General features: G+C 29.2%; 2 protein-coding genes and 1 long non-coding RNA gene across 4 annotated transcripts in view; 2 read left to right on the top strand and 1 right to left on the bottom strand.

Moving 5' to 3' along the window:
- LOC149877800 (uncharacterized) overlaps positions 1-18,621 on the bottom strand; it is a 171,477-nt gene that overhangs the window by 106,804 nt on the left and 46,052 nt on the right. The window lies entirely within an intron of this gene.
- On the top strand, positions 1,012-12,165 carry LOC149877804 (uncharacterized). Its single transcript, XM_090074246.1, has 4 exons — positions 1,012-1,106; positions 3,605-3,654; positions 4,915-5,081; positions 12,082-12,165. The coding sequence occupies exons 1-4, from the start codon at positions 1,012-1,014 to the stop codon at positions 12,163-12,165; spliced, it is 396 nt and encodes a 131-aa protein (XP_089930372.1).
- Positions 14,106-17,399, top strand: LOC149877803 (uncharacterized). The gene is made up of 7 exons (XR_016447941.1): positions 14,106-15,703; positions 15,845-16,007; positions 16,122-16,186; positions 16,498-16,594; positions 16,750-16,855; positions 16,944-16,987; positions 17,291-17,399. It is a non-coding gene; the product is annotated as an uncharacterized LOC149877803 (long non-coding RNA).

The raw sequence follows: 18,621 nt of genomic DNA, 5'->3' as shown, positions 1-18,621 counted from the left end.
TTAGCAAAATTTATTTTACATTTGTATAACTTAAATATACATTTTGTAATTAATTAAACTTTAAATTAAGTTTAACAATTCTGATAACTTTTTTTTTTTTTTAAATTAAAAGATTAATTATTCTACGTTTTCGCGAATCTGAATACTTATTTTATTATTTAATATTTGAATCTTCAGCAACATTTACTATATTAACTTTCGTTTGGAGAAAAACACCATGTGTGTTGTCGATCTTGAAAATGTAGCCATCCACTTAAATCATCAACGTGAGTTAATTTTCATGAAAGTTTTGTTGGATGATTTGAGCATGGTACCTTCAACAGTTCAAACAGAATCGTATATCATGATTTATGTAAGAAAAACTTTTGAAGGTTGTTGCTTTTTTTAAAAAAAAAAAAAAACTCTGATAGTGCTTCATCTTTCAGAGTTTTTGATCAGTTTGATGCAATTCCAAAGTTGTGTTGTTAATATTGCGTATAAACGTCACAGCTCGATGTTATTTATACACCATAAAACCAATAGTACTATTTCCTTTCTTTTTTTTACTTTTAACTTATTTATGTTAATTTGGATAAGTACTAGATTCACTTCTCTAATTGTAAAAAACATTTCGCTTTTAAGTTTTCGTTTTTTTTAATTTTCATTTACCCAACTTTAAATTGATGCAATCCTGAAGTTTTCCTTGTTATTTGATGTTAATGCACGTGTGGGAAATACAGCTTTTACAGCTAAGGCTGATATTCTCATAAAGAGTTTGAAAATGATGTACCCAAGTTGGCAGGCAAAATGTTTGCTTTTCAAAAATCACATGTGAGGTTACAGAATAAAGGTGCTCATCAGTTATATTAGGTTTAAATTAAGAGGAGTGTTTAAAAATATTTAAATTTTTCTATTCTAATCTAAATAATTTTACAGATTACTTTCCTCATTAAGGAGTGGTAAAAGACAGAGAGTTATCAAATGATGTTTCCATTTTTAGCGCAAAATTAAATTTGCTTTATGTTAGATAATATGCGTATTTATCCCAACTGGATTTTTAACAATGAAAATGGAATTGCATTTGACACTCTCCGTTACCAATATGTCTGCAAAGCTATAAAAAAAAGGTAAAAGGTTTTCTTTGGAACTTTTTGGTGTCTTAGTTACAAAGTGTTAGAAAAATCTCTCAACATAGTGAAATAGTTGAAAGTTATTATTTTGTGAATTGTTGTTTGTCTTAACAACAGTTTTCGCTGGATTATGGTTACCAGCATCATCAGCTCGTAAAATTATTTTAAGTTAAAAAAATAGTTTAAAATTAACTGAAGTCAATAGTTGATTGACTTCTGTCTTTTTTATCTTTACTTAAAAACTTGAAAAATGGAGCCCGAAATTTAGTTTTAACAAATTGGCCGTTATCGAGATTAAAGGTGAGTTTCCACTCATTCGTTTTTGCTACGGGAAAGGGAAAAGGAAAGGAAAATTAATCACGTGAGCGTGCGCAGTTTGTACTTTTATTTTGAAAACTAATCACTGCGCATGCTCAAGTGATTAATTTTCCCATCCCTTTCCCGTGGCAAAAACGGATGAGTGGAAACTCACCTTAATACTGCCACTTAGAGGGGAAAATGGTGTCTCTGTATATCAAGAGCCTCATGGACCTACCGATCAAACTTTTTTGTCTTTTTAATTTAAGAGTTTTAGTTTTCTCCCAGTAAATTTTATCTGAACACGATTTACTATGTGTGGCTATTGCAGACTGACTACTATGTGTGGCTATTGCAGACTGATGATGTTTGCTTAGTTTAAGCTTTTTTGATGTTGTTGGGTTCGAGTTCTTATATGTAACTTCGTTTTGTCAACGTATTTTTTTAAATAGTTACATTCAAATAAATAAGTTCTAGATTGGGTATTGCGTGGTAATTTAAATTTGTTTTTACACGTTAGCAGTGATCTTAAATTAGGATTAGATTTAAACGGTTGAAAAATTCTTTTGACTATTAACAAAGCCAGCTCATGGAATATAGAAAAAAATGAGGTTCAAGTTTCATTTGATGTATTAAACCTCTATCCACTTAAAGAAGCTTCTTGGATTTCTTTAGATCAATTAAATAAAAATGATTCCTACAAATACTCTACCAAGCTTACTAAATCAGAAACGATAAAGTTGAAAGAGCTTTGTTTACATCAATGTTACTTCCAGTGAAACGAGGAAATTCATGAGCTAGAAAATTTGGTCCAATTGGGCTTTCGTTCATGGTCTTACTGGCGGAATCTTTTCTACAATACCACAAAAAAAATGCTTTTAAAGTTGCAAAAATATTAAACCCTCCTCTTGATTTCAAACACTATCTAAGATATGTTGATGATAGTCATGCTAGATTCTCAAAAGTTTAGGAAGCAGAGCAATTTTAGCTTATTATCAATTAATAGCATCCTGCTATACAATACACAATCGAAAACGAAAATAAAACTTTGAACTTTTTTGATGTAACAGTAATGAATAACATCAAAGGTAATTACGAGCTTAAAGTTTACACCAAAGAAGCCGTTACGAATATTCAAACTAGGCCTCATTCAAATGCGACAACAAAGTTTTAAGCGAGGTATTTAAAGGTTACGTTTTCGAACTTTCTCCATATGCAGTTATTTACACTTATAAAATGACACTTTTCTAATTCTCAACTCAATGAAAATGGTTACGACAAAAGTCAACTGGTAAGTTTTGCAAACCAAGTTAGTAAAAAACGTTCTACCAAGGAAAATAAAATTCAATCCGAGTATGACACCCTTCATACAGTATTATTACCGTAAATACCATCACTGTCCCCAAAATTAAGAAAAATATTTAGAAAAGTTGGATATAGAGTAGTTTTTAAATCTAATCCTAATTTAAGATCACTACTAATGTGTAAAAACAAATCTAAATTACCACGCAATAACGAACCTAAATCATCAGTCTGCAATAGCCTTACATAGTAAATCGTGTTCAGAAGAAATTAACTGGGAGGAAACTAAAACTCTCAAATTAAAAAGACAAAAAAGTTTGATCGAAAGGTCATTGAGGCTCTTGAGTCATTTTACTATTGACGTCATTTAATTTTATACTGGTTTTTTAACTTCAAATAATTTTACGAGCTGATGATGCTGGTAACCATAATTCAGCGATTATCAATTATTACTTGTATTTGAAGAATAAGTACTATTTGATGTTTTTTTATTAATATAACATACACTCTTATACAAGATGTCAGCATTCAATTCATATACATATATATATATATATATATATATATATATATATATATATATATATATATATATATATATATATATATATATATATATATATATATATATATATATATATATATATACACCTACACACACACACACACACACATATATAATACAAGAATTACATATATATTTCTAAATTATACTCATATGTTATACAGATATATTCCGCACTTACAACACTCCAAAGAAAAATACCTCCAATAAAAAATATACTATTATTTATTGTGTTAATGGATACACGTATAAAGCAATATTCATATTTAATTTTTATACATGTTAATAAATCCTTGAGATGATTATTTTACATTCAAAATATCATTTTCAGACAACAAAGCTCTTGCTATCAACGTGAAAAAAAATCTGGACGTATCACATGTATGTGCTCTACTTCATTTAAACTTTTTTTGTGTCTTGAAATTTAACAACAATTTAGCTTCTGCGTCTCGTTATTTTTTTCAATCGAGACAAAACGGGACAATCCATTAAGGTGTATCCCGTTGAGAGAAAGTCATCGGGACATTTAAGGTGTGCGCAAGGAAACAGGAAACTAATGAGGCTAAACAGTTGTCCCGGAATAGAAAAATGATTTTTAAAATCCGGTTCAGAAAGTTTCTTATGCAAAAAAGTGGCGTCATGACAATTTCTCATAAGACATTTTATTATAACATTATTTAGTATTATATAATATTATATAATATCTAATATACTATGTTGTAAAACTAAACATCGACAGAATTGACTAAAATTGTTTTGCATCATAATTTCCCAATGTTATGAAATAGTTAAAATTATTTGCACACTATTTTTTACAAGATACAACTGAATACAGTAATCAAGTAGAAAATAAATGAAAAGAAAATAGGAAAATCTTACCAATTGCTTTTTGAAGTAACTTTAAACTTTTTTAATAAAAATTAACACAAATAAAAAGCTTTGGAGATTTCAAATCAACATTAAAAAGGTTGCATAGAAGACAATAGTTTGCTTTTACGAATACTTTTTTTCCTAATTAAGCAATTTTTGTAACTTGGTCCAAACCTAAATTAACAAATTTTATCCAAATACTTACAAAACATAGACTTAGGTTCAAAATAGATATTTCGTACATTTTCTAAGGAGAAAGCTTGTAAGTTTGAAGTTTGATGTTTGAAAATTGTGGGTACATCGCTAGACAATCTACCATTCAATTATGAGGGATAGAAGCCGGCAACTGCTTTTAATTTTAACAAATTTACAAAGCAAAAAACAGATTTTAGAATTCTTTTTTGATTTTTTAACATTACTGATTTGTGAACTTCTTACTTCGTGTCTCGTTATGTCTCGTTATTAATTTAAATTTGCTATTGGAAACACGTGGTTGACCAGTGTTTGTGTTAAAAAAATAACACATAATTGTTAAATATAATCAATACTTACAATTGCTGGTTTGTGAACTTTTAACAAAAGGTGTCCTTAACATAAAAAGATAATGGAACATTTATATACATCAATATTTTTTTATTATTAAAATTATTTATATTTTTATCATTAGTACTTTATCGATATTATAAACATTTAATGGTATTTGACTGTATTTGTTTCTTTCAATACTCTAACTTTGTGAAACAGGTTATCAAATTCATTTTAAACTTTCAGTTCTTCCAACCCAATTCTACGAAGTAATTGGCTACAGCAACAAAACACAATTGGTTTATGGTTACACGAATCGAGGAAACGTGGTTGAGCTGAACTTTGATCGAAAACCTGTCCTTGTTACTTTGCCGAATGACAAATGGGAACAAGTGAAAGCTGATCAGTTTGTTGTTGCAAAAACCCAACAAACTTAAAGAAATAAAAAAAAGACCAGACAGCATTTTAAATGCAGTTTTTTGTTGTTGTTTAAAAACATAACACGGGTTTTGTAAAAAAGATTTGTTCAGTTTTTTTCAGTTACGTGGATTTGATTTTTTATCGAAACTGAGAAAAGTGTAAAACATAAATTGCGCTAAGGATAACTCATTCCCTTTTAATTCCAGTTTTAAAGTTGCTCATAAGTTGTTCATTTATATTACTCAATGAACAACTGATGAATATGGAAATTTAAAATTTATATTCGATCCTAAACTTGTTGTTGTAATTTTATTTAATGTTTCACTACTTGATGAACCCACCTTATATTTCTAAAAGCATTTATGTAATTTGAAATTGCTTCCAAAAACGGCAGAAACGGGGAAGGAAGACGGTGAGAGTGGGCATAAAAAGGGGAACAACATTAAGATTTTTTTAAAAACAAAAAAAATTTTTTTTTATATTTAACTGATTAAGCTTCAAGCAACCAATCTTAACTGAACTTAAACTTTATTAACCTGGGGGGGGGGGGCTACTTTTTCTATATTATTTTTCTAACGTTTATTCTCTATAAGTTTTCTAACTAAAGGCTAAAACCATTCTTTAGTCAGTGACTTTGAGGTAATCTAAACTTGCTATTGTAAATTTATTAAATGCTTCCCCTACTTGATAAACCCAATACAGATTTCTAAAAGCATTTTTCTAATTTGAAGTTGCAACTCAGACTAGAAAAAATCGGGAATTTTTCTAATTTGAGTTGCTGGATCGGGGAAGGGAGATGGTGAGAGAGGGCATGAAGTGGGGGACAACAAGCCCTTACTTAATAACTGTCGTTAAAAACTATTAATAAAGTTTTATTTCATATTTAACTCATTGAGCTTCAAGCAACCCTATGTTTACCCTATATTTCAATCCTATATTTCATTTTTACTGATTTATGTTTCAATGATTGTGAGTAATAGTTTTATGATCAACACCATCTTGCCTGTTATATCTCACTTTTTGCGCAGGCTTTTGGTAAAATAAAAAGATGTTATTTTCTCATACCCATTCTATTTGCCCATCTTATGACATAAACGTTAAATTTTTAAGTGCTAGCTTCTTGTTTTAAAAATTATCTGAAAATTTTACCATTCTGAAGATTTTGATTAAGTTTTAAATATTATTGTAATAACTCAAGTTGAAGAAAAATCCATTCTAAGTATTTTCTTGTATGATTTTTTTAACTGAAATTATGTAAATGCATTCAATTTTTTCCTTTTAGTTTTATAGGCGGTTTTATGTAGTCACAATTCAGAATTTTCAACAAAACATTGCATGTATACTACTATAATCGTTAAACTAAATATTATATAGACAATGTAAATATTATATATAGATAATCTAATATATTACAGTTCTAAAACACAAAATATAAAAAACCACCATTATACAGGTTGTGTATTTAAAATAATGTGGTTTTTTTTTTTTTTTTTTTTTTTTATCATTTTAGGTGATAAAAAACTGGAAAAAAAGAAAAAGACTTAGCTAAAACGAAAAATATTGAGATCTGTGAACTGTCATCGTGTATTACAGACCTTTCCGATGTAAAATTTCATTCTGACACAGATATCAAAATTTTATTTAAAAACTGGTTTTAAAAATCTTTTTATCATTAAGTTATCTATTAAAAAGATTTTTTTTAAATTATTTCTTTAAAATAAAATACTTCTTAAAAAATTATTTTTAGAAAGTGGGTTTTGGATTTCAAAAAAATGACTTAAAATCAGTTTAATTCTTTGGATTGCCCGAGCTCGGTAACCGGTAAATGGAAATATGTACCTTTTGAAACATCTGGCTTAAGCTCGTTGTAGTTGCTATAATTATGTGCTTGCATGTCGAAAAGAGGGCTATTCTCGATCCTAAGAATACGTGTGTATCTAAGCAACGGGTCAAAAACATTATACTTAGATTAAATTTACACCACGCAGAAAGACTTTAAAATATACACAGAAGTGTCAAGTTTAAAACGAATATTGACGTAGGCTTAAAATACTAAAATTAGGCTCGAATTGAATAGCTCAAAAAGGAGTTTAATCCATTTAGAATAGTAAATTTTGAAACTAATATTAATGCGGGACGGAAAGTCAATATTTAAACTGGTATAGCACTAATCATACAGTAGATCTATGTAAAGTTGTCAGTTTTAAAACATTTTTAAAATGTCAGCTGGAAAACGACCGGTTTCACAGGATATTTTGGTAATTTCAATTATAAAACGGTTGTTATTACCGGTTAGATATAAGAGGAGAAAGCTAGATTGAGTTTCCTACCTTCAATTATAACTATCCACTTAGAAATGGGAACTTTAAAGCATTAAAACAGGTTAAAAATTAAAGAAAGAGCTAATATACACTGAGCCAAAATTAGTGGTTTCACTAGACCACTTTTAATTATGGTTTTGTAAAAATGGAATTTACATAAAAATCAAATAAACGTAGAATATCATTGTGAACAAGAAAAAGACAATGCTTAATTGTGAACAAATTAGAGTTATAAAATATAAATAGAAAAAGATAACTACGTGTTGCTATAACAAATCATTATAGTTGTATATTTAAACCGGAACAAAAAATCAACTTTGCCCCTAAATTAAGGAAATCAATCAAATCTTAATACGATTATTATGAAATGTGACATGGGGGGGGGGGGGGGGGAAGTATGTTTTCCAGACAAAGAAACCTATGAATTAAAAGTGTAAAAAATATTATCGGACAGGAATGCATAACCAAAATATATAAATCGAAGGACCTTGTCAAAAATTAACTTCTAAACATAAATAAACTGATCGAAAAAAATATAAAAATTAGAAAAGATAAATTATAAATTGCTAGAATGAAACATTGTTCATCAATTGCCTTTATTGACTTTCCTCACGTTCTAATAATCCATCAAATTTTTCTACCAAACAACAGGGACATCGATTTGCAGACGACAGGGACATCTGTTTATTGGACGGTTTGATGTTAAGGATATAGAACAGCTTCCTAGATCCATCTTATCTTAGAAGAGGTTGATTGACGGCATTTTTTTATATTTCATGCATCAGTGGAAGATTTGAATAGTCTTCAAGTTTATGAATTAAATACGCCTGACCAAAAAGTTTTCTTCTAATCTGTTTTACGGATATCAAAATATACAAAGAAAAAAATGGCTAAGTTCATATCACCTTTCACAGGAAACTGACAGATACAATGAGCCTTTTATATTACAATTCAAACGACTCCAATTATCTTAAAGACAGCATAAACTGCACCGAAACCTAAAGATATAACAGAATCATATCAGATAAAGAGGACTTGATCATAGAGTTTGAGATGCTGATTAGGACGTTGTGCTTAAAGGTTACCCGGCCTACTATTTATAGTTGGCCAGGTAACCTAAGAGCACATCGGTTCTTGCGTGGCTTCGTTCTTTAAATTAAATTCTTTCAACAATAGCCGCCATGAAAAAGCACAAACTTGAAAGGGGGAAACTAGGAAAGGGGGAAGCAGTAATTGATGCTGAAAATTTTGGGGAGAGGGTTTACCAAATGAATGCCGTTGATTATTGGGGGAAGGGAGGTTAAAAATGGTGAAAAATTGATAAAATAGTGTGTGAACGATTCCTGAGCAAACTCTAGAAAGTTTCATTTAAATAGTTTTTCTTATCAAACTTTGATGTATTTCACAAAAAAAGCAGACATCTGTTCTCGGGTTTTCAAATCCAATATTAAACTCAGTATAATAATCCTTTTAAATTTAAAAAGTGATAAAATATCATTAAATTTTTGAATTCTAAAAAGTTTCCAATTTCTCCTTAATTCTACAAAAAGTTCTCTTAAAAAAATGCACGCGAAAAACTGATTTAATTCTCTATTGTTAGAATTAACCCTTAAATCCATCCTAAAAACTCTTTAGTTTCTCTGATACTGCAATAGTCTCAATTTAAAGTCAAGATTTCCAAAAAATGAATTTAATGGTAGTTCAGATTTAAAAGATATGGTTTAGACTTGTATATGAATGCAGCTGCTGAATAAAGTTTCTGAAAAAATTTTAATTATGCAAATTTTAATTATGCAAATAAAAATCATAAATTTAAAAATCGATATTCATACAAAGTCTTGCAAACGCTAAAGATGTCTTATGTCGTCATAAAAAAATATATAAAAACACTGATTAAACATTTAACAGAAGATTAGCTGCGTTCATCAATTCATATCAATACTAAATATTAAGACAGTCTTTAACCGAATCCTGGTGAGCCACGTGCATTACTTGCTCACTGGTCTAAAAGTCACATCCTGAAATACCAATAGCCCTTATCTAATATAGTTTGTTCATCTGTAAAATATCATAAAAAAGATTGCTATTCCTAATCTCTAAAAGCATTTTTATTTGCTCCTTTTATTTTTGTAGCAACAGGTTTTAACGCAGCGTAATTTAACAAATCTTAAATCTAAAAATTTTTCTTGACTGACTTAGTAAATAAATGAGCTATATTGATAAAAATTGTTTACACCACAGTTGAAAATTGTTTAAAAGAAAAATTTTCAGAAACTATGTTTTCTTATTCCAGCTAATTTAATTGTGATCGCTTCATCTTTTTCGTTTAGCGAGCCCATTTGCTCGCGCCCATCAGGAAGTAGATGAAAGACATCCTTCGACCAAGTTAGCTTTCGTGATTACTGTTTACAGGAGGGCATTTTTCTTGTTGATCAGGTTTGTATCTCATTAAATTACAAACTTTCTTATTTACTTTCTTACAAACGTTTCAAACAAGAATTTCAAATCTGTTTATGTATCACGTCTCAGCTTTTCATTTTCTTCTCAAAATCTGAGTCAGATATTTCTACTAAAAGGTTGATTTCCTCTGTTTAAAAATCATTTGGATTAAACGCGTACTTCAAATATTCTAAAAATGTCAGAGAAAGAAAATTCCAATTAAATGGCATTAAGATTTTTAGATTTAAAATAGTACCCTGGCAACTAAGAATATCGTTTTGTATTCTTTGATACGCTGTTTTTAGTACTTTCTGCAAATATGTTTTCTAGTTTTATTTCGAAGGTTTTGTGTTTCAAGACTTACTATTTTTATTACATTTTATTATTATTTTTACAAAAAGTATTTAAAGGGATTTAAGATGATCAGATCAATCTTAACTTACATTGCGTGTGACCAGTGCTTTTATCAGAGCTTTTATCCTTCCCTCGATAAGAGAGCCTCACTGAATATGGGTTTTCAAAATATTTTTATGCCTTTTTCTAAATCAGCAAACGTAATTTCTGATGTGCGTGCGAAAAATAATGATTTGCTCTCTAAAATTGGAGTATGCTGATTATCATTCAGTCCATTTTTAATGGAAAAAAAAAGAAAAAAAAAAAAGAGATTGGCCAGAAACGCATTTATTCAAGTTTCTTAGAAATAAAATTGACAATTAAATTTACAACTTAGTCAAGAGCACTGAATACTTGCAGATATCAGAGCAAAAAGGCATAGTTGACAGCAAAAGAATAAAATTCTAAATTTTAAAATTCAAATTCTTTTCCATTTTGATGGAAAAAAATTTGAATTTTAAAATTTAGAATTTTATTCTTTTGCTGTCTGGACTTCTCTATTTAATGTAGTTACGTTTGAAAATTTAAAGAACGTTGCATTTTTAACTTTCATTCTTGAATTTTCGTTTGATTTGATTGAGTGAGACTCTTGTTTTTCTAATGTTATTCGATGTGAAAACAACATCTCACAGTGGAATTATATCAGCTGGAACTTCAACTTTTCCTCTGAACAAATCAAATGAAAAGGAAAAACAAACCTAATTTTTTGCATTAACAAGTAATTTCTTCTTTTTTTATCAAATGGATAATATTAAATAACAAGTATGTTTCTAATACTCCATTATAAACTGGATGACAAATAAATAGCTTTCCATCTCCAATATATGCTTTATGAAACTAAAAAAAGGCATTTACATTGGTTGAATAGTAATCCGTAATAACAGCTCTTACTTTGAAACTAGACTGGTGGAATTATGTAATACACTTATCAACAATACATTTACCACTTTGATATTTGGCTGCTTTTTACAAATACATGTCATCTACAAGAAGCACGAAATCACTTGATACACAGTTTTTTTGTTACTGAAGAGTGACGTAAAACTAGTGTATAACGTATAAAGGAAACAGAATATGAAAATCTGCCTTGAGAAGAATACTATCTAATTTGAGGGCAGCGTTTTTATTTAAATAATTTATTCATTGTTTAATTTGTAGTGTGATGATGAAAGTAAGGGATTAGGGAGGTATGGTTTGTAGAGTTGTGTGAAAGGTAAATGTGGAACTTGAGAACAAGGTTGATGGTGTGAGGATTACTTGTTTAGACAAGGTTGATGGTGTGAGGTTTGGGGATAGTTTGGTAAGGAATGAGCAAGGTTTAATTGTTAAAGGGCTAGGGTTCTATTTACCGACCTCAGTATATTCTGTAATATAATAAAACTCAACAAATGTTCTATTAGTGTGAAATGTTAGCACGCTTTTACTTATAACGTTTATATAATACAAATAATAATATCTTACGCTTCTTCCAGTGTTCAATACCGTTTATATCAACTGCACATCTTTTTTATATCTTCATTTTATTACAAACATCTCTCATTTATTTGAAACTTTCTGGTTATTCTCCTTTAATCAATATTAAAATTTTCTTCTTTTCTTCTTTTATTAATCTGCTCAATAAACTGCTTATAGAACTGCTTTAAAAATTCTCTCTCTTTTTAAAATTCTTCTTAAAACGTTCTGAAAACTTTCTCTTTAAAACTTCGCCTTCTTTTCTTCTTCTCTCCTTCAAAAGAGACGAAAGTACTCATCCCCGTCCTAAGACGACCCCTAAACTTTTTTGAGCTTTTATAGTTTTTGGCTGTTTTCTGTTGCGATACCTATTCTTTTTTTTTTTAAGTGGCGGCTGTTGAGTCTTCATGTTTACGTCTTTTCCCAGTTGTATTTGACTTTTCTTCTTACGCTTTATTGCGTATTTATATGAAGAGTTTTAAAGTTTCTTAAATGTAAATATTTTTGGCGAATATTGTCAGAGAATCAAGATTAATTTTTTTATCAGCATTTTGAAAATTATCGACTCATCTTTACACAAAACTGATTCTTTTCGGGGAAAATTTGCATCCATATAGTCGATTATCTAATTATTTATTAGTTTAAATAGTTGAAACAGGAAGAAGATTCCATTTCAAGGTGCATCTTTTCCTATATTTAATAAAACTTGTCATGATATTGGTCAACTCAAATAGCTGGATATTTGGACGGAACCCAATATTTGCTATTAACTAAGTATACCCATCGTTCTCGCAAATCATTTTCTTCAGGAAAGTATGAAAATGTTGATTTTTTTTAGCATTACAACACATATATTAACCATTTTTAGTCACAACACATATATTAACCATTTTTAGTCACAACACATATATTAACCATTTTCTAGTCACAACACATATATTAACCATTTTTAGTCACAACACATATATTAACCATTTTTAGTCACAACACATATATTAACCATTTTTAGTCACAACATATATTAACCATTTTTATTACTATTAAAACGAAATAGAAAAATGAAATATATATTTTTTGAAGTATAAAGTTCTCTTATAATTTTATTGGAATTATCTCTATTTAAATAACATTGCGTAAAATTTGACTATATACAGTAAACATAAGAGGTTGTGTTTATTTCGGAAATCCTGCAGTTCAGCGGGGTAGAATAATTTAACGATTTTGCTTTAATATACTTTAACATACTAAGTGACGTTATGAAACGTCACTTTCAGATTCATTGTATTGAGTCATCCCAGCAGGCAAAAGCATCTAAAACTACTCTAATTTGCATCTTTCGTAGATGCGTATATTTTAGATGTATACTAGACATCGAAAAAAGATCTAATTACAGTGATTCTATTTATATCCAATTGTAGACGCATATTAGATGTATAAACAAGATTAAAACATAGATATCTCTTTTCGGTTAAATATAGATGTCTTCTATAGATCAATTAAAGAGAGAGAAGAAATTTTAACGATAACAATCGATTTTAGAGAACAATTATTATAAATGACCGCCATTAAAGAAACCTGCATGGCGGAAACTTGTTTCTAGAAAGGAATTAAAATTTGGCCGTTGCTACTTAGAGCGCAATGCGCTCTATGCAGCCATATGCTACTCGGAGCGCAATACTTTGTACGCATGCGCTAAATTTTTTTTTTTTTTTTTTTTAATCTTGTTGATGTTAACCCTATCCCTATCCCTATCCCTATCCCTATTCCTATCCCTATCCTTATCCCTATCCCTATCCCTATCCCTATCCCTATCCCTATCCCTATCCCTATCCCTATCCCTATCCCTATCCCTATCCCTATCCCTATCCCTATCCCTATCCCTATCCCTATCCCTATCCCTATCCCTATCCCTATCCCTATCCCTATCCCTATCCCTATCCCTATCCCTATCCCTATCCCTATCCCTATCCCTATCCCTATCCCTATCCCTATCCCTATCCCTATCCCTATCCCTATCCCTATCCCTATCCCTATCCCTATCCCTATCCCTATCCCTATCCCTATCCCTATCCCTATCCCTATCCCTATCCCTATCCCTATCCCTATCCCTATCCCTATCCCTATCCCTATCCCTATCCCTATCCCTATCCCTATCCCTATCCCTATCCCTATCCCTATCCCTATCCCTATCCCTATCCCTATCCCTATCCCTATCCCTATCCCTATCCCTATCCCTATCTCTATCTCTATCTCTATCTCTATCTCTATCCCTATCCCTATCCCTATCCCTATCCCTATCCCTATCCCGAACCCTAACCCTTACCCTAATCGCCTATCTAACCAGCTTTATTGTGAAATATAAATCGCAGTTATAATAAAATAATTGCGCATGCGTGTACAATATTGCGCTCTGAGCAGCTTATGGCTACGTAGAGCGCATTGCGCTCTAGGAAGACACCGTTAAAATTTACACGTAGCTAAGTTTATACTTACCTATGAACGACATAATTCATAATAATAATAATTTTGAACGAGTTATAAAATTACTAATATAGCGACGAAATATTTTCATGGTTTCAGTGCATAACATTTTACTAAAATCACTTCATGATCTGAAATAAAAAAACGTTATTCTTAAGTTGATATTTTTATTTGTAGATTAAAATGTAGTTTTAATATAAATGTGTATTTTTATAGCAATATATGGTGTTTTTAATAATGCCAAAAACTGCTTTAGTGGTTGGCTGTACACATAACGTTTTCATTGAGAAAAATAGTTAAAAACAATAGTAAAATGAAGGAGTTTTTAGAAGTTTGACTGGTGTAAGTTATATGCCTTTTTTTTGTCTTGAAATAAGAACATTTTTATCTAGATACAATCATGCACTTTACAAAAAGTTCATACCAACAACAGCGTCGTAGATATATTCAAAAGATATACAAGAAATTAATGAAATCCTCATTTGTATCTTTAGACAGTACTTAATGTTGGAATCTTAGGAGGAGATAATTGTTCATCTTATGAGAATGAAAAAACATTTGAGGAATATTCTGACCATATTGAGTATTTTTCTTTCTGACAATGAATACTCTGATAACCACAAGCTTAATAAGTACAAACATAACTCAACTTTGAAGAAAAGTTTGTCTGCATGTTTTAGCAATTGACCAGTTTTAAGTATATTATAAATAGTTAAACAAATCTCTTTGATAGCCAAACTTTTTACAGGAGGAAAGATCAAGAATTGCTTTTAGGCCAAGCCCTAAGAAAAGTAAGAGGAAGTTATCAATAATGGTATGTAATAAAGCAGAATAATATGTGAGTTTTTAGTTGTTTATCTGTCAAAGTAAGGTTTTCTTTATCACCTGAATTTTTATTTTCATTCTAGCCTGTTTAACTGATAATTTGCATGTATTAAGTTTTTTTGTAAATACAATATTGCAAAGTAGTTTATTTACAGTCCAGACTATTTTTATTAAGATTCCAGTCTGCTTTTTTTGCCGCTGTTTGATTCTATGCAAAAAGTTAATGCTGATATAAAAAGTAAGCTTTCAAAAATATTAAGCCAACTACTGGGAGTGAATAAAATATTAATTATTTGTTTTCATTCATTCCTTCCTTTAGCATTAGTATAATGTTGGTGGTCACTGATTTATTTAGAAGTTATTTAGGGATACAAGTAAAAATAGTTTCAACTTTTATTTTGAGGACCTTTCTTTTAAACACACAAAAAAAAGTCAGCGCACAGCTGTATGGATATTTGTAGCAAAAAAATTATTTTTCCAAAAAACATTATTTGCAGAAAAAAAATGTCCTTGATTTCTGAATTTGAGAATCAGTGCCCAAATACTTTGAATGCTGTCAGAACAGTCTACATTACCCTCTAAAAAGAACTTATATATGAATTATATTTATTTTAACTAATTTGATCTGGAGTTATGGCAGAATATTTTAGGTGCCCAAACTGGTATACCAGTGTCAAAAATCAGCCGGGATATGTCTGTAGGTGGTATGTACCCAAACATTGTTAGGATCAATTAATAAACAACTAATAGGATATTTTTGCTATTCGGTTTCATGAGCTAAATAATAACTTTGAGGTAACTACTGACCTTTTTTCACATATATACATATATACAATTATTTATAGAGATGCAACATCTTATTCTCAAAGAGCTGGCTGAAATAAAGTTTATTTTAAAGGAGCTTGTAGAAGTAAAGTTTCATGCAACTGGGGTGAAGTTGCTAGAATCAGCTGACCAATTGGTAGCACTTAATAATAAAACTAAATGAGAATCAGAATATATAAATTGGTATGATCTAATTATCTTGTTTTTATTTGGGTTATTTGAAAGTAGCCTAGGATTAACTCTATGTTGTATAGAAAAATAAACTGAATATATTAGTTTTTATTATGTTAATTTTAGCTTGATAGTTTGAAAATAGATGGTGGCAGAAATCCAAGAGAGCCTGTTTTCATGATCATGAAAAGGTAAATGATAGTTTTAATTTAACTTTAGTTAATCAGAAATTTAGTTAAATAGCAGCAAAAAACAAATAATCTTGACCATTTGGCTAACGATTATTTGTAACTTAGAAATAATAAAGTTTTTGAGTAATTTTCTGTAGGTATTTTAACTTGTATCTGCATGCAAAAGTAATTTTGTTCGGGGTGTAAATTTAATGATTATAAAACTTTATAAATTATAGTTCATTTAAATAGTTTATTTCATGTATTTAAATATTTCATTTCATTAACATATTCAAATATATATGTCAGTTTATTGTAAAAATATCTGTCAGGTTATTATCCAATCAGCTACAATCTAAATTAAATCGAAAAGGCAATGAAGAATAAAAGGTCTAGAAAACCTGGTAAATATCTGGAGTGTTTTACGAGGTATAGTTTTAATGTGTCTATAACTGCTCCCTGAATTAAAAATGTACTCTTCAGCTCGTTTTTGTGCCATACTAGTTTTTTTATCTCCATCGCATTTCTTTTTCTAAACCAAAGTAAATTATGTTGAATATTTTAAAATTTTTTCGTTTTGACAGATTTCTGTGAATACAATGGTGGATCAATAAAAGATCGATAAAAATCCGTAACTGATGTTTTGCAAAATGCTCCTGCTCGTAACCAGAAAAAAAGAGTTTAATACAGGTAAATTTGTGATACATTATTGTTAAAATAAATAAAATTACATTTTTAAGTTAACTATTATTGTTATTATATATTATATCTTTTTCAGATAACTGAGGATGAAGAGGTTAATAAATAGGAAAAAACAGCTTAGTAAGGTTACTTTGTACCAGAAAGACTTGTCATATCTCATATCTTTGATGTTTTTATAAAATTTGGCAACAAGCCGAGTGAAAATTTATATAGATGTATCTGTATTTGTATTTATATCTATATCTATATGTGTAATATATGTAATTATATCATCTAAGTTATATATATATGTTTATATATGTATATTTTTTATAAATATATGTATAATTTATATATATATCTTGTAAACAGATTTTTTAATCATTCTACATGTCTTTTAAAGTATTAGTGCATTTATTTACATGCTATTACATTATATTTTAGATACCGATGCCGAGGAACAGCGAGTTAATGGACTTAATACAGAATTACAGTTTTTTTTATTGTAAACATTTGTTTTATAATCTTGGTAAATAAATTTCAACAACTTGAACCTAATCGTTTGTTTACTTGTGTAATTTTTTAAAGACTTTTAAATCTTAACTCAGTCGGCAAAATGATATCTAAACTGCATCTAATATGCATCTGAAAACTAGTCTAGAAAATGTCTGAAATCACGTCGTGAATGAACGCTAAATAGATGTCTATCTTATAGACGTCTTTTAGATGCATTTTATTTGATAAAGGTGCATCATTTTAGATGCATAAAAGATATGCAATAGACATATATTTCATTAATTTTTTTATCGAATAAAATGCATCTAAAAGACGTCTATAAGATAGAGGTCTATTTAGCGTTCATTCACGACGTGATTCTAGACATCTTTTAGACCAGTTCACAGATGCATATTAGATGCCTTTTAGACATCTTTTTGCCTGCTGGGATTGCTCTAAAGAAAATTAAATTTGAAATAAAGAAAAATTCAAATTGTATAAAAAGAAAAGAAAATCCTGATAAGAAAGATAAGTAAAAGTAATAATCTGTTAGATTTTTTTATTTTTTCATTTTACGTATTATACGTAAACTTTGACAGCAGTTTGGTGCGCATGAAAACTTGTTTAAATCGTATCTTTACGAATTTATTTGGCGTCAAAGATATAGTTCCCAATATTTCGGCATTTCAATCTTGTAAGTCTTGTAAATATTCTCTGTAGTTGAAAATAAAACGGCTATTTTCAATGCCACATACTTTTTAAAGACATTAGCAAGAACAATAATTAAAGTATCCTATATTCTACATTTATGTTAAGTAATTATTCTAAAACAATCTGAAATTATGCAATCTTAAAATATAAAGTTAAAACATTTTTACATAATTTATAATAAAAAAAAAGTAAATATTAACAGTATAAATGATAAAAATAATTAAATATTAACAATAAAAAAAAAATAACAAAATATGTTAAACAAAAACTTTAAAAAAAAAAAAACAAGCAAATAACTACTTTAAAATTTATCTACTTTGGTTTTTATAACTGTTTTAAGAGCTTTAAAGATAAAATCGCAAGAAACAGGATAATGGAGCCCAAACGTAAAATTTAATCTCTTTTTATTGAAGGAGTTAGATATAGTTAACAGCACCTTAAAGAAAAATGTTAATGTCCTTTAAACATTTCATTGCAGGTATATAATCCCCAACAATTAAAGCAGCTTGTGCAGAATTTAAACCTTGAAGCCATAAAGATATCGATTCATTTAAATCAGATAGATTTCT

The sequence above is a fragment of the Hydra viridissima genome, unplaced genomic scaffold (assembly GCF_058129835.1).
Source record: "Hydra viridissima isolate aposymbiotic clone 2 unplaced genomic scaffold, HvirCarnegie_v1 scaffold_16, whole genome shotgun sequence".
NCBI classification, from domain to species: Eukaryota; Metazoa; Cnidaria; class Hydrozoa; order Anthoathecata; family Hydridae; genus Hydra; species Hydra viridissima.
The sequence above is the reverse complement of the archived record's forward strand: the minus strand, read 5'-3'. Positions and strand labels throughout refer to the sequence as shown.

What these genes read in the sequence shown, in the direction of transcription:
- LOC149877804 (XM_090074246.1), top strand. Translation starts at nt 1,012, where the DNA reads ATGCGTATTTATCCCAACTGGATTTTTAACAATGAAAATGGAATTGCA. An exon ending in TGCAAAGCTATAAAAAAAAG is followed by an intron (nt 1,107 to 3,604) that starts GTAAAAGGTTTT and finishes TATCATTTTCAG; the next exon opens with ACAACAAAGCTCTTGCTATC. An exon ending in AAAATCTGGACGTATCACAT is followed by an intron (nt 3,655 to 4,914) that starts GTATGTGCTCTA and finishes TTAAACTTTCAG; the next exon opens with TTCTTCCAACCCAATTCTAC.